The following is an 18,992-nucleotide window of genomic DNA, read 5'->3' on the forward strand; positions in this document are numbered from 1 at the left end:
TTATCTGTGTCAGACCGTTTTGATTTTTTGATATTCTGCTTTTTAAAGACTCTAGAGCCAATCAAAAATTTCCAAAAACGGCCTTTTTAATTGTGGCGCAAAAAAAGGTGTGATATTCAAGATTGGTAACAATTAACCAAAAAAGCTAAACGGTCCGACATAGATTTTTTCATTGTTATTCAGATTCTCAAATTTCGTTTCGATTGATTAAGTTTTGAAGGAGGAAAGAGTCGAGAGCGGAACCTCGATTGTAAAGATTTTTTTGAAATATCTGTTGACTGAGTTGTTTTTAATAGACAATTTTTTTTTTGATAAATCTAGTTAATAACACTTGTATATTTAACTAAAATTCCCAAGTTGAAAGGGGGGCTCCTTTCCATTTTAGCATTTTCGCTACCGTATCCTCTTAAAACGCTCCCTGAAGTTAACACATATTAGTCCAGTGCGAATCGCTCCACGCGGTCGGTCCGCGTGACACTAAAACCAGCCAAATTTGCAAGCAATCTCAGCCTTTGCATCTAATAGGAAACATTCAAACAATACATTATACTAACTAGCGACCCGCTCCGGCTTCGGGCATTATAGTAGATAATAAACCTTCCTCTTCTCATCTTCCTCTAGGTAAATATTAAACATACAGCATCAAAATTCCCTGTGGAGTATTAAAAATTTAGGCATAAAGGGCAGACAGCGGGAAGCGACTTTGATTACATTCTTTATGATTATGATTGTATTGACTTATTTTAAAATTACTTCAAGAAATAAAATCATTTATTTACAAAAAGATAGTTACAAAATCATAATACCTTGGTATCACGCAACAAGACAGGGACAACTTAGAGGAAGGACTTATTCCAAAATGGTTCCAGTCATTTTAGAATTTTGTTCCAGTACGGTTATGGCAGTGAATAGTGCATATTATAAAATGACAAACTCTAAAATTACCAGTGCCCTCTTTCACAACAGTGACAATTGAAACAGTGACATTATTGTCGCCCGACAGTAACACTTTGCCGTTCATTGCCTGTTCAACAAGGAAATAGTGACGCTGAGTAACAATGTTACTTATCAACCCAGAAATAGGCACAGAATTGCCAGTGTCAATATCACTGTGGCGAAATAGGCCAGAGGATATTAATATTCGTATAAAATTACCACATGTATTGTCTCAAATTAAGTGAACAGTAAAGGAGTCTTCACCAATCTCTTTCCTTTTCGCTATTTCTCTATGAAGGCCATGGGAATGAGATTTTTTTCCAAGAATGACTCAAAAATCTAAGAGTTTAGAGTTTTTAACGAGAGTATATATAACTTGCTTTTTTATACATTCCTTTTACTAAACCCACAGTTTCATTTATTTCAACTACGATGACGAGGAAAAATCTAGGTATGCACCTAGCAAAGGATATGTGATAATATAACTCATTTCAATATCAACAAAAAATATATTCTACTTACCAATAAAAAACTAAAAATCATCTAAAAAATATAAAACAGTACTTAAGTATAAAGCTATTCTCAAAAATTTAGTGCCTATAATTGAAATATGCAAGTTTAAAAATCTCTTAAATCTAATCGTTCACATGGTAGACGAATATAAAACTTCTAACAATTTAATAATTATTTACTATATTTTAAGGCACAGTACTGGCAGGCTTTGGTACTAAATATATACAAAGTAGACCTAAAGAGGTATTATTATTCAACATTAAAAGATACTTATGCGCTACACAAAGTCCAGCTAATTTGGTACTTAATTATTATTATAAATGGGCTTACACTTGCCAAAGGCAAAGACGTGGCCTACGATGGAGTGAGCTCACCCAGAAGGATGCCTGTTAACCAGTGATTTGAACGATTGTGAACAAACGAAAATGATCATTAGTTTGTGATTCGACATTGTCTCTGATCCGGATTGGCATGACCAGATGGATTATGCAGGTAAGCAGCTTTTCGAGTGATATAAACATGCATGAAAACCGACACCTGTACTGCGTAAGTATTGGGTTTGAATCAAAGGATTAAATAGAACCTCGTTTGAACCCCGTTTTTCTCATAATATTTTACACAGTTTCATGGCACCGTTGTTGAACGTGAACACATTGTCACAACAATTTACCAACTTTTTGCAAGATCAGAGGGACTTGTCAGGGTTTTTCAAAACCTCAACAAATCTCTACAACTGAATTTAATGGCTGAAGTTTCAAATAAGAAAGGGAAGATTATGTCGTAGCGAAAGTAACACATAATTCATTTGATACAAAGGGATCACTGATTGATATTTGACGAAAATGTCAGCATTTTTAGGATGATGTCCAAAACATTTCAGAATATTCCATTCAGATCTGAAAACTCTGCAAAGTGACTTATCTTCTCTGATTTAATCTTTCCCAAGTATTAATCTATAAACTTTTGTGCAGCGCCTACCAACTCTTCACTCCACCTTCTTCGTCTTCTTAATCTCAAGCAGCTTCAAAGTATAAAGGCACCAGAACATAGCAGAAGCCACGTAGACTACCTGCAGCGCTGTCCCGTACCCTGGACTGATGGAAAGACTCCTGGTGAAGAAGGCCAGGGCGGAACAGCGGAGGACTTCCATAAGGGGAGCGTAGGTTGAGGAGTCGAAGAGCATCCCGATGACAGTGAGGGACCAGATAATGTAGCAGACGGCGATTAGGACGGAGAGTGGTGACATGCCCTGGAAAAAAAAGATATTAAGAAAGCAATACGAAGAATAGTAATTTTAAAACTTGTATGAAAGGAATTGATAATCCTTGAGAGTCTATCTTTTAGAAATATGGTGCTTTGAGCTTTAAATGACGAGTATCAATGTTGTAAAATTCATATTTAATTGAATTAATTTGCAAGGAAAAATAATAAATATTGAAATACCTAAGTACCTAATATTATAAAATAATACTAAAAAATAATTATAATAATATAATATATATAATTATAATAATATAATATAATAATAATTGCCGGTGCCCCGGCAAGGCCAAAGGTCGCAGGTTCGAGTCCTGCCGGAGGTGTGAATTTTTTCATTTTTCCTTTAATTTAAAAATATGTATTTAATATCGCTCGCAGACGTTTCTGCATGATAAAAAACAAATAATTGAAATGAAAACATAAATTAATATGTAGACACTGAGATTTAAGAAAACTGGATTACTTTAATCATGCATAAAACCACAAAAAACTCTTAACCAACAGTCAAATTGCCACTGAGAGTACTGTTTACTCTCCTCATAAAATAATACTCAATCAATCGATCTCTCGCAGATACAAAAATCTAGGTCAGTTCAAGTGTTTACGCTACCCCAGTTAACGGATCTAAAAATAGAGCTTTTACCACGGGTTAGTCATTTTAGAATACATTACTACTAATATTGAAATCCAAGCAAATAAAAGGTGCCAATGAATATTGAACCACGGGTGCGGGGTCTCAAAGCACGAAGCTTTTTAAACAAAATTTGCCTCCAAGTGAAACACAAAATTTTTCACCACACCAACACGAGGAAACTGCTTTAAAATACTAATTATAATAAATACTTATGATTCGAAATCGTCATTTACAGGTCGATTCTATCAGCCAGAATAGGACAAGTTAAAATTTGTATGAATTTACTGTGAAATCTTGTGGATAAAATTCATCTTTCTCATGAGTTTTTGAAGTACGAGTATCAAGAGAGCCATTACCAGTTGGCGTGGTAAACATGGTATTTATTAAATGTAGAAAGAAAACAGTGAACCAAACGTTAGTTTTTTTTAATATCTTGAAAGAAAAACTGCAAAATCTCTTGGTAGTGGCTCAGAATACGGAACCCTTGGACGTTAAACGAGCACTTAGGTCGTCAAGAATTTATTCGTACTCGCTAAATTTTTATCGCGCCCTGTTACTATTAACATACACATACATACATACATACAATCACGCCTGTTTCCCAGAGGGGTAGGCAGAGATCACGGATTTCCATTTACTACGATCCTGACAAACCACTTTCGCTTCACACACTTTCATAACATTTCTCATACACGCTCGTCGGTTTCGAGTTACTACTCGTATTAACGAGGCGGTAAAGACATAAATCGATGTCGAAAGAGCTCTGGTTATTGTTTTTTTTGTCGTAAAGAGATTTAATATCATAAGAACCATTATATTTTTTAGAAAGTACAGAAGTAGGTAGGTATCTGACCTGGTACCTCAATTTAATCTTCAACTTTTTCCCACTAAATTACTGAAATTTTCAGCAAGCATATATTATTTTTTTAGATAAAAATTATTACACGTACGTGTTCATTCACAATGATTTACATTTACCGTAACAACCGAATTCTCTCTCCCTACCGCTATTTAGGAAGGTTTTTTCATATTTCTTACATACCAATGGCTGTCATAAAACGTGATCTTTGAAACACGTTCAGACGGGCTATTTGCAACGTGACTGTAGTTCCAATTACTACCTTAGACGAGTCTTATACATAGACGGCTAATCCCCTTGACACGCTTGTATACAAAATCAAATCAAAATAAACTATGAAAATATTAATGGTTAGTAGCAAAGAGCTATAATATATATAACTTCGTATAGACCGATAAAGAAAAAAACGTACCGCAAAACCATGACAGAAAAAGGTAAGTACGGTGAGCTAGATGGCGATACACCTTTGGGGTACGCTCGGCTAGATGGCGCTAATATTAATATTTGACATTTAAAAACATATCAAGATAAGAATATGGGCTAAATTGTCAAAACTGAGGTTCAAAAGTTTTAAGCCTGTGTCGAGAGATGGCAGTCTATGCACTGTGATTACATTATTTACTTTGACAGTAACTCTCTTTAATACTCGATCCTCTTTGTTAGTACGTTAGTAGTATAAGTCGACACCTAGCGATACGTAACGCTTTTATCAGTGCCGCTCGGCTACTTGAGCCACTAGATGGCGTAACAAATGATACGTTTATTGTTGAAACATTTTGAACTAATTTAATGACGGCATAATGTCAATGTTTAAACAAAGGATACTATAGAATAGACAGCCAAATAATAATACCACTACCGAACGAGATGGTCACATCTAAATATATAAAAGAAGAAGCTGACTGACTGACTGACTGACATATCAACGCACAGCCGAAACCGCTGGTCCTAGAGATTTCAAATTTGGCACGTAGGTTCCTTATATAGTGTAGAGGAGCACTAAGAAAGGATTTTCCAAAATACATCTCCTAAGGGGGTCAAATGGGGGTTCAAAGTTTGTATGGGGAAACAAGATTAGTTTGACTATTTTATTCGAAACTTCACAGGAAGATTCCTTAAGACATATGACTGAATACGTGTTTCAGGTTTTTTGAAAATTTAACCCCTAAAAGGGTGAAAAGGGGGTGATAAAGTCAAAAAATCAATATGGGTATCGTTTTTATGGTTTATCGGGTCGCTGATCACGATAAATACAACGTTTTTAAAATCTAACGAGGCGGAAGTGAAAGACCTTCTCCCCTCTTGTGGTGCAATGGGGTTTAAATATCAAAAAAATATATAAAAGAAGATATTGACTGACTGACTGACATATCAACACACAGCCGAAACCGCTGGTCCTAGAGATTTCAAATTTGGCACGTAGGTTCCTTATATAGTGTAGAGGAGCACTAAGAAATGATTTTCCAAAATTCACCTCCTAAGGAGGTCAAATGGGGGTTCAAAGTTTGTATGGGGAAACAAGATTAGTTTGACTATTTTATTCGAAACTTCACAGGAAGATTCCTTAAGACATATGACTGAATACGTGTTTCAGGTTTTTTGAAAATTTAACCCCTAAAAGGGTGAAAAGGGGGTGATAAAGTCAAAAAATCAATATGGGTATCGTTTTTATGGTTTATCGGGTCGCTGATCACGATAAATACAACGTTTTTTAAAATCTAACGAGGCGGAAGTGAAATACCTTCTCCCCTGTTGTGGTGCAATGGGGTTTAAATATATAAAAGAAGATATTGACTGACTGATTGACATATCAACACACAGCCGAAACCGCTGGTCCTAGAGATTTCAAATTTGGCACATAGGTTCCTTATATGGCGTAGAGGAGCACTAAGAAAGGATTTTTCAAAATTCTCCTCTTAAAAGGGTGAAATGGGGTTCAAAGTTTGTATGGGGAAACAAGATTAGTTTGACTATTTTATTCGAAACTTCACAGGAGGATTCCTAAAGACATATGACTAAATACATGTTTCAGGTTTTTTGAAAATTTGACCCCTAAAGGGGTGCAAAGGGGGTAAAGTCAAAAACACAATATGGGTATCGTTTTTATGGTTTATCGGGTCGCTGATCACGATAAATACAACGATTTTTAAATCTAATGAGGTGGAAAAGAAATTTTCTCCCTGTTATTGTGCAATGGGGTTAAAATATCCAAAATAGCCATAAGTATAGCTTTAGTTTTTATCTTTACTTCTGGTTCAAGAGATTTCAAATTGACACGGAAGTTCCTTAGAGGAGCACTAAGAAAGGATTTTTCAAAGTTCACCTCCTAGCATGATAATTTGACAGGGGCAAGGACAGGGACAGGGCCAGGGACAGGGACAGGGACAGGGACAGGGACAGGGACAGGGACAGGGACAGGGTCAGGGACAGGGACAGGGACAGGAACGGGATAGGGTTAGGGATAGGGATAGGGATTGGGATTGGGATTGGGATAGGGATATGGATATGGATATGGATAGGGATAGGCATAGGCATTGGGATTGGGATTGGGATAGGGATAGGGTTAGGGATAGGGATAGGGATAGGGATTGGAATTGGGATTGGGATAGGGATAGGGATAGGGATAGGGATAGGGATAGGGTTAGGGATAGGCATTGAGATTGGGATTGGGATAGGGATAGGGATAGGGATAGGGATTGGGATAGGGATAGGGATATGGATAGGGATATGGATATGGATAGGGATAGGGATAGGGATTGGGATTGGGATAAGGATAGGGGTAGGGGTAGGGGTAGGGGTAGGGGTGGGGATAGGGATCGGGATCGGGATCGGGATAGGGATAGAAATAGGGATAAAAATAGGGGACGGGGACGGGGATAGGGATAGGGGAGGGACGGGGACAGGGACGGAACGGGGACGGGGACAAAGATAGAGATAGGGACGGGGATAAGAATAGGGATTGGGGTCGGAATAATCGGTCGGCAATCGATATTTAGGCAGTGTAAAATGCAGGTGGCCCAGTGGGAAGGTATTAGTAAGTAGGCATCGGCGAGTATCCTGCATCCGTAAACTATTACATTCAATGTGCTGTAAGAAGATCGTTGTTTGCTTGCCTTTTATATGTTTACGTTTGCAATAAGTATAAGCAAAATGGAAAAAATTGTAAGCGATAATGCAAGGAAGTACTTTTTACCCTACCGACCATAGCGTCGAGATACTGGCTATGTTGGTTGTATGAAGTTTCCCCAGTATAAATATTTATATAGGTAAAATACATACATATTCGCACCTACGCTGTGGTCGCTGTGTAACAATTCTACAATCATTGCAAGAATTTCTTTTAAAACAATATTAATATGTGTAAGGTACAGTCAGCCAAAACCGGACCGTACAGCAAACAGATCAGTTACAATGGCCCTCCAGTCGAGAATTGCCCCGCTTTACCTTAATCGAAATAATCGCGGACAGATGTACCTACAAAGAAACCTACGGATCCAAATGAAAATCTTATTTTTTGTAAACGTTTCAATAAGAATACTTTTATTACGCGGACGAAGCCGCGGGTAAAAGCTAGTACAAATTATAATAAGAGTGACAGAGAGCAAAATGTTATTTTTTGTCTTTGTCATAGTTTCACTTTTCCGCCGTTGCCACAAACGAGTTTGTGGCAAACAATAAGGACGTGACTTGTCAAGCTTATTATCCGCCCAAATTACGTAGGTTATTTATGGTAAACTGTCAGCCATTTTTAAAGTGATTCTTAAATTCGCTCCATTATTCTATATCTGTCCCTTACGGGTGTACGCTTGCGTCAAGTCTATAGTATCCTTCGTCTGAGTGTCAATGCCATCACGCTGTCCCTGTCTGACAACCGGTCTGGCTCAGTCGGTAGTGACCCTGCCTGCTGAGCCGCGGTCCTTGGTTCGAATCCCGGTAAGGGCATTTATTTGTGTGATGAGTACAAATATTTGTTCCTGAGTCATGGATGTTTTCTATGTATTATATGTATTTATCTATTTAAGTATGTATATCGTCGCTTAGCAGTAGCACCCATAGTACAAGCTTTGGTTAGTTTGGGGCTAAGTTGATCTGTGTAAGGTGTCCCCAATATTTATTTACTTATTTATTAATTATTTATTTAATAACAATACTTATAGGGGATGGTTATTTAGAAAATAAATTAAAATATTTTTTTTAAGGAAATGAAAACAAAAAAATCATTATGATTTTTTTTAAATTTCTAGTAAAAGTTAATTAAGTCAAGTTAAGTTTTAATGTTAATTAACGTTCCTTAAAATGTCCGTGACTAATTTGGTAACAGCCAGTGTGGAAGCACTATTAGGACAGGATGTCGCTTCGCTACTGCAAGCTATAGATGAACGGAGAAGGCGTCTAAACACCAACCAAAAACTACATACAAAAAAATAATAATAATAATTTGAGAAAAATAAATAATAAAGATTTGGTTTTTTTTTAATAATTTGAGAGCATAGAGGAATAAGCAAGGAAAGAGTTGTAACTCCATTATGTCAGTAAATTCGAGTTAATGGTAGTGACATCTAGCGTCAAATAATGTAAATAATCAGTACCGCTACTTGTCAATAGATGTCGCGACGAACGAAAAGTCTAATGCTCAATAATTTTTAGCTAATATTACAATAGTATTAATCAGTATTCTGTTTTAATTCCTTCTGTTTGTAATATAAGTTGTAAACTGTTTTAATATTGATTTTTTGGCAGACGCGACACTGTTGACACCTAGTGTTGAGTAGTGGTACTGATAATTTACGCTATTTGTCGAGTGATTGACGCGTGTTGGCACTAGATGTCACTACAAATAACTCGAATTTGCGTATGTATGGAGTTACACTGCAGCCACCTTACAGGATAATATTATAATCGTCACTACTTTTAAAAAATCTCGTATCTCACGCTGTTCCTCAAAGTTAAAACGCAGTAAGTCTATATGCATTCCATACATACTTACTACAATTTTCTTTTCATTGACAGACGAAGATACAAGTTTTTTTTAAAGTAGCGACGTAATGTCAGTTTGCTGTCTGCTGTCTTGTCTTTATTGGTCTTTGTTTCTGGTAAATTGGGTTCAATTGGTGGAAGCCCAGTGCGAATTACAATCGTTACCTATTTGAGTACTTAAGGGTACCTAACCTTGTTTGACGACTTCATTAACAGTTCATAATACTTATTAGGCATTTGCGGTAAAATGTTTTAAATGTGCTTTCAGAGATGAAAGCATGTTGGTGTTTGATCCGATTATTAACTAACGAGGAATTAGTAAGGAAGAGTTTTAACTCCATACATCAGTAAATGCGGGTTATTTGTATAGGCATAGTTAAGTGACATCTAGCGATAATCACGCGTCAATCACGCGTCAGCTAGCGTAAATTATCAGTACTGCTACTTGTCAATAGATGTCGCGACGAACGAAAAGTCTAATGCTCACCAATTTTTAGCTAATATTACAATAGTATTAATCAGTATTCTGTTTTCAATTCATTCTGCTTGTAATATAAGTTGTAAGTAAACTGTTCTAATATAAAATTTTTGGCAGACGACACACAGTTTCCACCTAGTATCGAGTTACGCTATTTAACGCGTGATTGTCGCTAGATGTCACTTAACAATGCCTATTCAAATAACCCGCATTTACTGATGTATGGAGTTACAAGTTTACAACTCAAAACGGCTAAAAAGTTTTGGTATTGTTAAGTCTCGGAAGATTTCCAGCACTGATGAAGAAAACCAAAATACTGTCGTAATTAATGATTAATATATTGTGTTGAATAGGTCACTTGAAAGGATTGAATGAAAACGAAATTATGATATTACTAGCTTTTCCTCGCGGCTTCGCTCGCGTTAGAAAGAGACAAAAAGTAGCTTATGTCACTCTCCATCTCTTCAACTATCTCCACTTCAAAAATCACGTCCATTCGTCGCTCCGTTTGGCCGTGAAAGACGGACAAACAAACAGACACACACACTTTCCCATTTATAATATTAGTATGGATTACTGTGTTAGTTAGCCAGCACATAGCGCACACTACAGTTGAACCCATATCTCATAGTCAACTTCTACGACCCCCACGGGAGGAAAGGGGGTGGCAAAATTCTGAACCCGTCACCACACACAGATTTATTATCGATAATACGAAAGTTTATTTTCAGCACTAAATATTTTATTAGTTCTCAATATTCGGCTGACAAACACTTCGCTCAGGTTTTTAATATGTCGTAACTATTTTATAGTACTTAATAGGAATATAAAGAACCAGTGGTTCTTTTACGGGTTCTCGATTTCAACTTAATAGGATATCCATCTTTGAGATTGGAGAACAAACAATGAAGTATATTTTACTTTTAGATGAAAGTCGGCGACCACGAGAACGATTCTTCATAATGGCCACATGCGTGAAGAAGTGACTTGATTTTTAAACTCGCTAAAGTAAGTTCATTCAAAGAATTCTAGAAATACGATCCATTGATTTATATTATACACTATTTTAACATTTATTTGAACACCCTTTTGAGCTATTTCAAGAATATTTAAACTTATTTAATAAAACCAAATTCCGTTAAGGGAGAAAATCCAAACAAATTTTGCGGCCAACGCAACGCGCCTACGGCGTAAGTAAAAATAAAGTTTTGGCGCCAAAAAGTGTTATTTATTGAGAAAACTCATATATTTTGTGACTTTTTGCACTTGAATATCCGATATTAATAAAGTCGTTTCATAAACCTGCCGAAATGAAGCTAACGGGATGGAAACTTTTTTATTTATGGCCTTCAATTTTAGTTTGTTACGCTCAGGGCCGGATTAAGGGTAGAGCGAGTGGAGCGGCCGCTCTAGGCGCCACATGGTAAGGGGGCGCCAAAATCGAAACTGAAAAATCCATACAAAAAATTATACGTTGCGTGGGCGCGCACATATCACAAAATGGGGAGAGGAGTCGGAAATGAATCCACCTATTGAAAATCTAGATTTGTAATTCAGATTATTAAGTGGAAAGTTGCACCACATTGCCATTCATAAGGTTGCTGATGCTAGGGCGCCGTAAAAGGAGGATTCTAGCCCTTGACGAACCACGTTGTTGTGCGGCGAACGGCAAAGTTACGTAGCTATCAAAATGCAAAAATATGAGTCTACCCGATAGTCCAAAGCGGAGTACCTCATAAAGCCAAAGGCGCAAAACGTCTCAGAGAGGCGCAATTTTGAGCAGATGGTGAGCGAATTTCAAAGCACTCAGATCACTTAGTGGCAAAATACCGAAATGGGCATCCCGACGGTGACGATCGAGTCCGCAGTTAATCTCTTAATTAACTCTTAGTATTATAAAAATAATAGTGATGGCGAAATATAAGGGAGGGCGCAGACGGGCGACGCAACAGTTTTGTCTCCGTCGCTCGGTCTATGGGCTAGTATGAAGGTGCGCACACGTTGCGACGCAACTTTTTTGTCGCAGGGGTCGACGACAGGCCTGCGACGCAACTGTCTCCTTCCCTATGGGTTTCAATGAAAGTGCGCACACGGCGCGGCGACAAAGCAGTCGTCGGTCGGTTGTCAATGTTGCCAGTTATTCGAAAAGAATGATAATTTTAAATGCAGATTGTTGAAGACGACATTGATATCTGTCTTTTAATTGAAGAAGTAGAGGAAAGACTGATTTTATATGACAAGAATTTAAAAGAATATTCCGACAATATTAAGAAAAAACGATGCCGGGTTGTAAAATCATCAAAACTTTTAAACACTCATTCTGAAGTACCAAAAAATTATTTTAGATAGGCTCTCAATTTCATGAAAAAAGAAAAAGTTGCGTCCGAAATATCCAAAGATAATAGAATTAGTCTATGGTAATAGCTTTTTAGTAGTCTGTGGTTACGTCGCTGTCGTTCCCGTGTGCGCACCTCGGAGACTGTCGCAAGGGGTGACGACAGAGACAAAAAAGTCGTCGAGCGACTGTCGCCCCCGTGTGCGCCCTCCCTAAGGCCTAAAAGTCGGGAACATAGGCGCCCTGTGAAGTCAAAATACCCCAAAATATGTCAAAGACCGCAGCTCTGCAGACGATAAAAGCTTGGAAGTTCACGGATTCCCCGCTGGCGGGGAATAATTAATTGAGTCAATAGGAAAAAAAATCGCGCTCGCTTCGCTCGCGCTTACTATTTATAATTATCTTCTCTTTAGTTCTCTCTTCTCTCGTTAGAACAAATTCCGAATCTGCTTTCCTGACTTGGCCACTATAGTGTTCCATTTTGCTTGTTATTTCACACGTAACTATACTAGGGTGCGACTACAAAAGTTCAACCATTTGTCCCTTTCGCACTCTGTATGGTGAAATCCATAAATTCTGTATTGCGTTAATCTTCAAATTACGGCATTACTATGAAAAAAAATTTCGCGCTCGCTACGCTCGTGATTTATTTTCCTACATAGTGGAACTTCTTCCCAAGGGCGCCGAAGCTCAAACTCGCTCTACCCTGATCGAGTGCACGGGCCGGCGCTGGTTACGCTTATAATATTATTAAACTTCTGTGATTCGCCCTTCGTGATTACACTATACTTTACATGTAGTAGCACGCGAATGTGCTGCCATCGTACACAATTTTAGAGTAACATTTTTAACAAAAAAATATCTCGCCTAAATTGGGGGTATTTCATACACGTTTTGTGTGGCGGCCATCGTGCACGTACTTTTCCTTTGTTAGTGAAATAATTGTGTTTTTACTAAGTTTAGTGTAGTGTTTTGTGTTTGCGGATAAAATGGGAAAACGCAAACATCGTGAGGAAGATGAGGAAGATTACTTGGAAAGAAAAATCCGAAGTCTCGAGAGGAAAAGATTGAAGATTCGTCGCAGGCGCCGTCATCGTAGTTATAGCCCTAGTACGTCCTCATATACAGATAATGAATATGAGTATGCGGACCAAGATATCGGTGAGCCCGATCCCTTGCTAGAGGATTCGCAATATGAAGGTAAGATTTTCAGTTATCTTCGTCTAATCATTTGATAGAATGTGTCCTATGTACATGCCAGCTTTGTTTTATTAAATAGATACATTGTGCAATGAGTATAGTCTGTAAGGCTATTACCGACCCTAATTTATACCTTCAGTTCAATCCGAGAGGTTGATCGCTGTGTAAAAGGGAAGCACATATATTCCTAGAGCATCAGTCCGTGAGGCTATACCGGAATACTATAGGTAAAATACCTGGTTGCGGCAAATTGTCAATGCTATCAGTCTAGACTACAGTCCGCGAGACTGTAGCACGACTGCCTATGTCTAAGAACATTAATTACGTTAATTACAACGGCTTATATGTGTACTATACGTAGGTATATAGATATGTAGATACGTATGTAGATACGTACGTAGTTATAGTATAACATCCAACATCGAGGAAGTAGGCGGTAGAAACACTACCTATTACCCTACCAAATGGGCAATTCACAAAGATCACCGAGCCGCTTATGATGTCTGACCAGTATAAGCGTTGGTCTCTGATTGAAAACATTATGTCTAGAGATAAGGGTCAAAGATAATGGACACTTATTTTTTGTTGCTGAAATTAGAGCAGCATTGTGAAGGGTATTTGACCGTATTGTTACAAAATCCCCATTGACCAACAATACTGTATACGACTTAACCGATGATGAGGTCGGTGCTTCAACGTGGGGTGCGCTGCCTGCTGCTGGCGGGCTGCGATCGGTGGTCATACAGAATAGAAGCGCCGCCGGGCCCCGCGCGGTGGACGCGCCGGCCCCCGCGCCCCCTCCCGCACCCGCCGCCGCCGCCGCGCCGGCGTGCGCGCCCGCGGCCGCGACCACCACGCCGGCTGCGCCCGCTCCCGCGCCTACATCCGCAGCTACCACCACACAGGTGACCGGTGAACAAATTGGTTTACAAGAATCTACGCCGATTGTGACCGCGCTTGATCCCGGTTTATTATGTTTGTTGGGCGATGAGCCCGTAAAAGAAGAAACATTTGGTCCTTGCATTCACGACGATATCTCGACGAGATGGTCCGACATTCTAGTTAATGGTATGAAGGACGATATTAAGAATGATATTTTAAAACGTTACGAAATACCAGAAAATTTAAAATTAGCGCAAGCTCCTATACTCAATCCCGAGATTAAGGTGGCGTGTAATGATAATGTTTTAAAACGGGATAATATTCTAAGTGACAAACAAAAGTTGCTCTCGACTATTATAACAGGAGTTGCCAATACATTGTCGAATATCTTGACAACAGATTCAACTTTAGACAACAACAAACAGGGGATCATAAAGTCACTGAGCGATACAGGTAGACTATTATGTCACTTACATTTTTCAGAGACTCAGAGCAGGCGTAATTTCTTGGTGCCTAGTTTAAATAAGGAGATCAAGGATAATATTAAGGACTTAAAGCGCGATAGTTTGCTTTTTGGTAAAGAATTACAAGAAAGTCTGAAGTCAATAAAAGCAATGACTAAAACCGGAGCAGAATTGAGACCGACTGTCACAAAGCCTAAATGGAAGCCCAAGCACCAACAGGCAGGAGCAGGACCGTCGACATCGAGGGCTTTAAACTGGAGGGGGCAACCGTCGTCGGCGTCGCGGCCGCCGCCTCGCCAGAGTCGCCAGACGCCAGCGAGGACGAGCTACACGCGTGGCGGGCGCAGACCGCCGCCGCCGTCCCGCCGCGCGAGCGACCGCCGAGCGCCGCCGCCGCGGCCGCACACCCGGACCTCGCGCCGCTAGCATCGGATGCTGATGATACACAACCTCAGGCTGGTAGACTTCAATTTTTTTATAAAGTATGGTTAGGCATTACCAAGGATCCCACCGTATTGTCTTGGGTCCGTGGTGTGCGTATTCCAATATCGGATTGTATATCTCAATCGAATATTCCTGTTAACAAACCCGAGTCGGTTGCACACGAGACGAGTATGAACGAGGAAGTCAAAAAACTTATTAGTGCTGGTGCCATACAAGAATGTGATCCGTGTCAGGATCAATTCTTGTCCAGTATTTTTCTTATTAAAAAGAGTAATGGAAAAAATAGATTCATTCTAAATTTAAAATCATTGAATAAGTTTATATGTACCCCGCACTTCAAACTCGAAGATTATAGGACAGCAATGAGACTTTTATCAAAAAACGCTTACATGTGTTCAATAGATTTGAAAGACGCCTATTTTGCGATAAATATTGATCCTGATTACAGAAAATATTTACGATTTCTTTGGAAAAATAAAACATACGAATTCTTGGTATGTCCATTCGGCCTAAATATTGCTCCGTACATATTCACGAAGTTAATGCGTCCTGTTGTGCAGTTTTTGCGCAATCAAGGTTTTTTATCAGTCGTTTACTTAGACGACTTGTTACTCTTCGGTGACACGTATTCTAACTGCTTACATAACTTTAATGTAACGAAAGACTTGTTAGAATCATTAGGATTTACAATAAATGTTGATAAATCAATAGGTACACCAAGTCGAACGGCAAATTTTCTTGGGTTTAGTTTCAATTCTGCAAATTTGACAATTAATATTCCATGCGAAAAACGAGAGAGGGTTAAAGACGAACTTTTATACTTTAAATCCATTCGAAGATGTAAACTTCGTAATTTCGCACACTTGATAGGATTATTAGTTTCTGTTTGTCCGGCAGTACCATACGGCTGGTTGTATACTAAGAGATTGGAAAGAATCAAATTTCTTTATTTAAGTAAAAATGATGACTATGATCAATACATTAGCATTCCGGGTAGCTTAGATGATGATCTAGATTGGTGGATATATAATATAGAAACATGTAGTAATCCGATCAAGACAGGAAATTATCAATTAGAGATATTTTCTGATGCGTCGCTAACAGGCTGGGGAGCAAGTTGCTCAGATATGACAGCCAGTGGTCAGTGGTCCAGTCATGAGCTTGGGCAACACATTAATTGTCTAGAGTTAACTGCCGCGTTTTTTGGTTTAAAAATATTTGCTAAAGATTACAAAAATTGTGAGATTTTGCTAAGGATAGACAATACCACTGCGATTTCATATATCAATCACATGGGTGGTGTTCGATTCCCACATCTGAGTGAATTAAGCCGACAGATATGGCAATGGTGCGAGGAACGCGATATACATATATTTGCTTCGTACGTTCGTTCAGAAAACAACGATATAGCAGATGCAGAATCACGCCGGAAACATGCAGACATTGAGTGGGAGCTAGCCGACAGTGCCTTTCGGAAAATTTGTAATTTTTTAAACAAAAGTCCAGAGATTGACCTCTTTGCGAGTCGAATAAACAAAAAATGTACTAGATTTGTTTCGTGGCATCGTGATCCTGACGCGTACAATATCGACGCGTTTACCATATCTTGGTCGTCGTATTTCTTTTACGCCTTTCCACCATTTTGTCTAATACTTAGGATGTTGCAAAAGATAATAACAGATAAAGCGGAGGGCATTGTTGTTGTGCCACTATGGCCTACACAACCCTGGTTTCCTCTTTTTGAGAGATTATTGATTTCTGAACGAATAGAACTCCCACCTAAACCAAATTTATTGTCCTCCCCTTACAGTGTCGAACACTAGCTGCACAGGAGCCTTACCCTGGTTGCCGGAGTGTTGTCCGGGCGGCGTTCATGAGGCAAGGCACTCCTGCAGAAGCGGCAGACATCATGCTAGCGTCACTTACAGAAACCACACTTAAGCAATATAATTGTTATTTAAAGAAATGGTATATATTTTGTAAGGAAAAATGTTATGATATTTTTGATGTCGGCGTAGCAGAAGTATTAGATTATTTCACATTACTTTTTAATCAAGGTTGTCAATTTGGATCAATTAATACTGCGAAAGCAGTTTTGTCATTAATATTGAATAATAATGTTATAAATAATCCAACTGTGAAACGTTTTATGACGGGAGTATACAAACTGCGGTCTCCAAATCCACGATATGATTTTACTTGGGACCCTTCAATCGTTCTTAATCATTTAAGTTGTTGGTATCCAAATGAAAGCCTTTCTTACGAGCATCTTTCTAGGAAGTTAATAACTATTTTGGCATTAGTTACGGCACACCGTGTGCAAACATTATCGTTAATCAAGCTAAGTAATATTCATAAATGTAATAAGAAATATATTATTAACATTACAGATAAGATTAAGACATCCGCAGTTAATCGCATTCAGCCAAAACTGATTCTGCCTTATTTCGATGAAAATCAGTCAATTTGTCCTGCAAGGACTTTAGAACGTTATTTGGTTGTCTCATCTACCAATCGCCCAAGCGATTGTGATTTTCTTTTTACAAGTTTTAAAAAACCATTTAGAAAAGTGTGTTCACAGACCTTGAGTCGATGGATCAAAACCACTTTGCTCGAGAGTGGTATTGATACATCGATCTTCAAATCGCATAGTACGAGACACGCAAGTACGTCAGCAGCCAACCGGCTCGGGGTTAATATAGAACTGATTAAGAAGACCGCCGGTTGGTCAGATAATTCCTTGACGTTCGCTAGGTTCTATAATAGAGATGTTCTGGCGGACTCGTCCGAAGTATTTGCTCGTACAATATTACATGGTAATAATAATTGAAGTGTCTGTTGATTACAGTTAAACTGACGTAAACGTTTGTTTTATTTATATTTTTCAAACATACATGTTTCATTTAATCTGCTATTTCGTGTAACTCTAAACATCTACATGTAAAGTACAGTGTAATCACGAAGGGCGAATCACAGAAGTTTAATAGATAATCAAACGAACTTACCTGTAAGTGATGTTCGATGACTATTAAACGATGTGATTCGCCCGAGTGATTACAACCCTCCCTGACCCGAACTGGTCAAGCTCCAGATTCTACCCAATTGGTCACGAAATAGCACACGTATTTGATGGCCTTTTTTTATAAGAAACGTGTATGAAATACCCCCAATTTAGGCGAGATATTTTTTTGTTAAAAATGTTACTCTAAAATTGTGTACGATGGCAGCACATTCGCGTGCTACTACATGTAAAGTATAGTGTAATCACTCGGGCGAATCACATCGTTTAATAGTCATCGAACATCACTTACAGGTAAGTTCGTTTGATTATCTATTATAACTTTTGATAGAATATTTGGTTTTGCATACGAAAGAACATCCTCATTTATTTCTATCTTTTAAAACATGGATCTTTGTAATGTCTGCTTACAATTTAGTGGTCTAACACCAAATGGCTTTGATTTATGATTTTACCAATGGTATTTTTATTATAGATATATTTTTAATGCGCGAGGAAGCCGATTTAAAAATAATAAGGTCTTATAATTGTAGTAGATACTTAACTAGTGAGTTTGTTTTTGTAGTTCTTTATTATCTTTTTATGGGAAATATTAATTTATGTTTTCACATCGCCTTAGTCATCAATGTTATCATCTGAATGTAATCAAATAATATGAGCCAATTTCCGTGTTTTAATTAAAATGAGTTGTTTTAGAATTTCTGAAATGTACACCCTCTTGATTAAATTCCAGAAATACGCTGTAACAAAAGAAGGCATCCCTTTGTTTTTATAACATTATTGAGCAAATTTTGGCATTTTCGTAAAAGGTCTTCTATTTTTACCAGGTTTTCACAAAAACTCCTACACAAGGGTAGTCTATTTAAAATCTGAATTATGTTCTGAGCAAAAATATATGAAACTTTCTTTGATAATCATTATTATGCTAACCAGAACTTAGAGCTCAGATACCTTATTAAAAGGCAATTGGCGGCCATATTTGAACAGTGTT

At 38.1% G+C, this 18,992-nt stretch overlaps 1 protein-coding gene across 1 annotated transcript in view; it reads right to left on the minus strand.

The window, feature by feature from the left end:
- Positions 1 to 301: 301 nt before the first annotated feature.
- Positions 302 to 18,992, minus strand: part of LOC125242620 (alkylglycerol monooxygenase-like) — an 83,319-nt gene continuing 64,628 nt past the window's right edge. Inside the window, exon 10 of the mRNA XM_048151427.1 lies at positions 302 to 2,698. Within this exon, the coding sequence (XP_048007384.1) occupies positions 2,435 to 2,698 (264 nt within the window). The 3' untranslated portion in view covers positions 302 to 2,434. The remainder of the gene's footprint in view (positions 2,699 to 18,992) is intronic.

The sequence above is a fragment of the Leguminivora glycinivorella genome, chromosome 3 (assembly GCF_023078275.1).
Source record: "Leguminivora glycinivorella isolate SPB_JAAS2020 chromosome 3, LegGlyc_1.1, whole genome shotgun sequence".
In the NCBI taxonomy this organism is placed as follows: domain Eukaryota; kingdom Metazoa; phylum Arthropoda; class Insecta; order Lepidoptera; family Tortricidae; genus Leguminivora; species Leguminivora glycinivorella.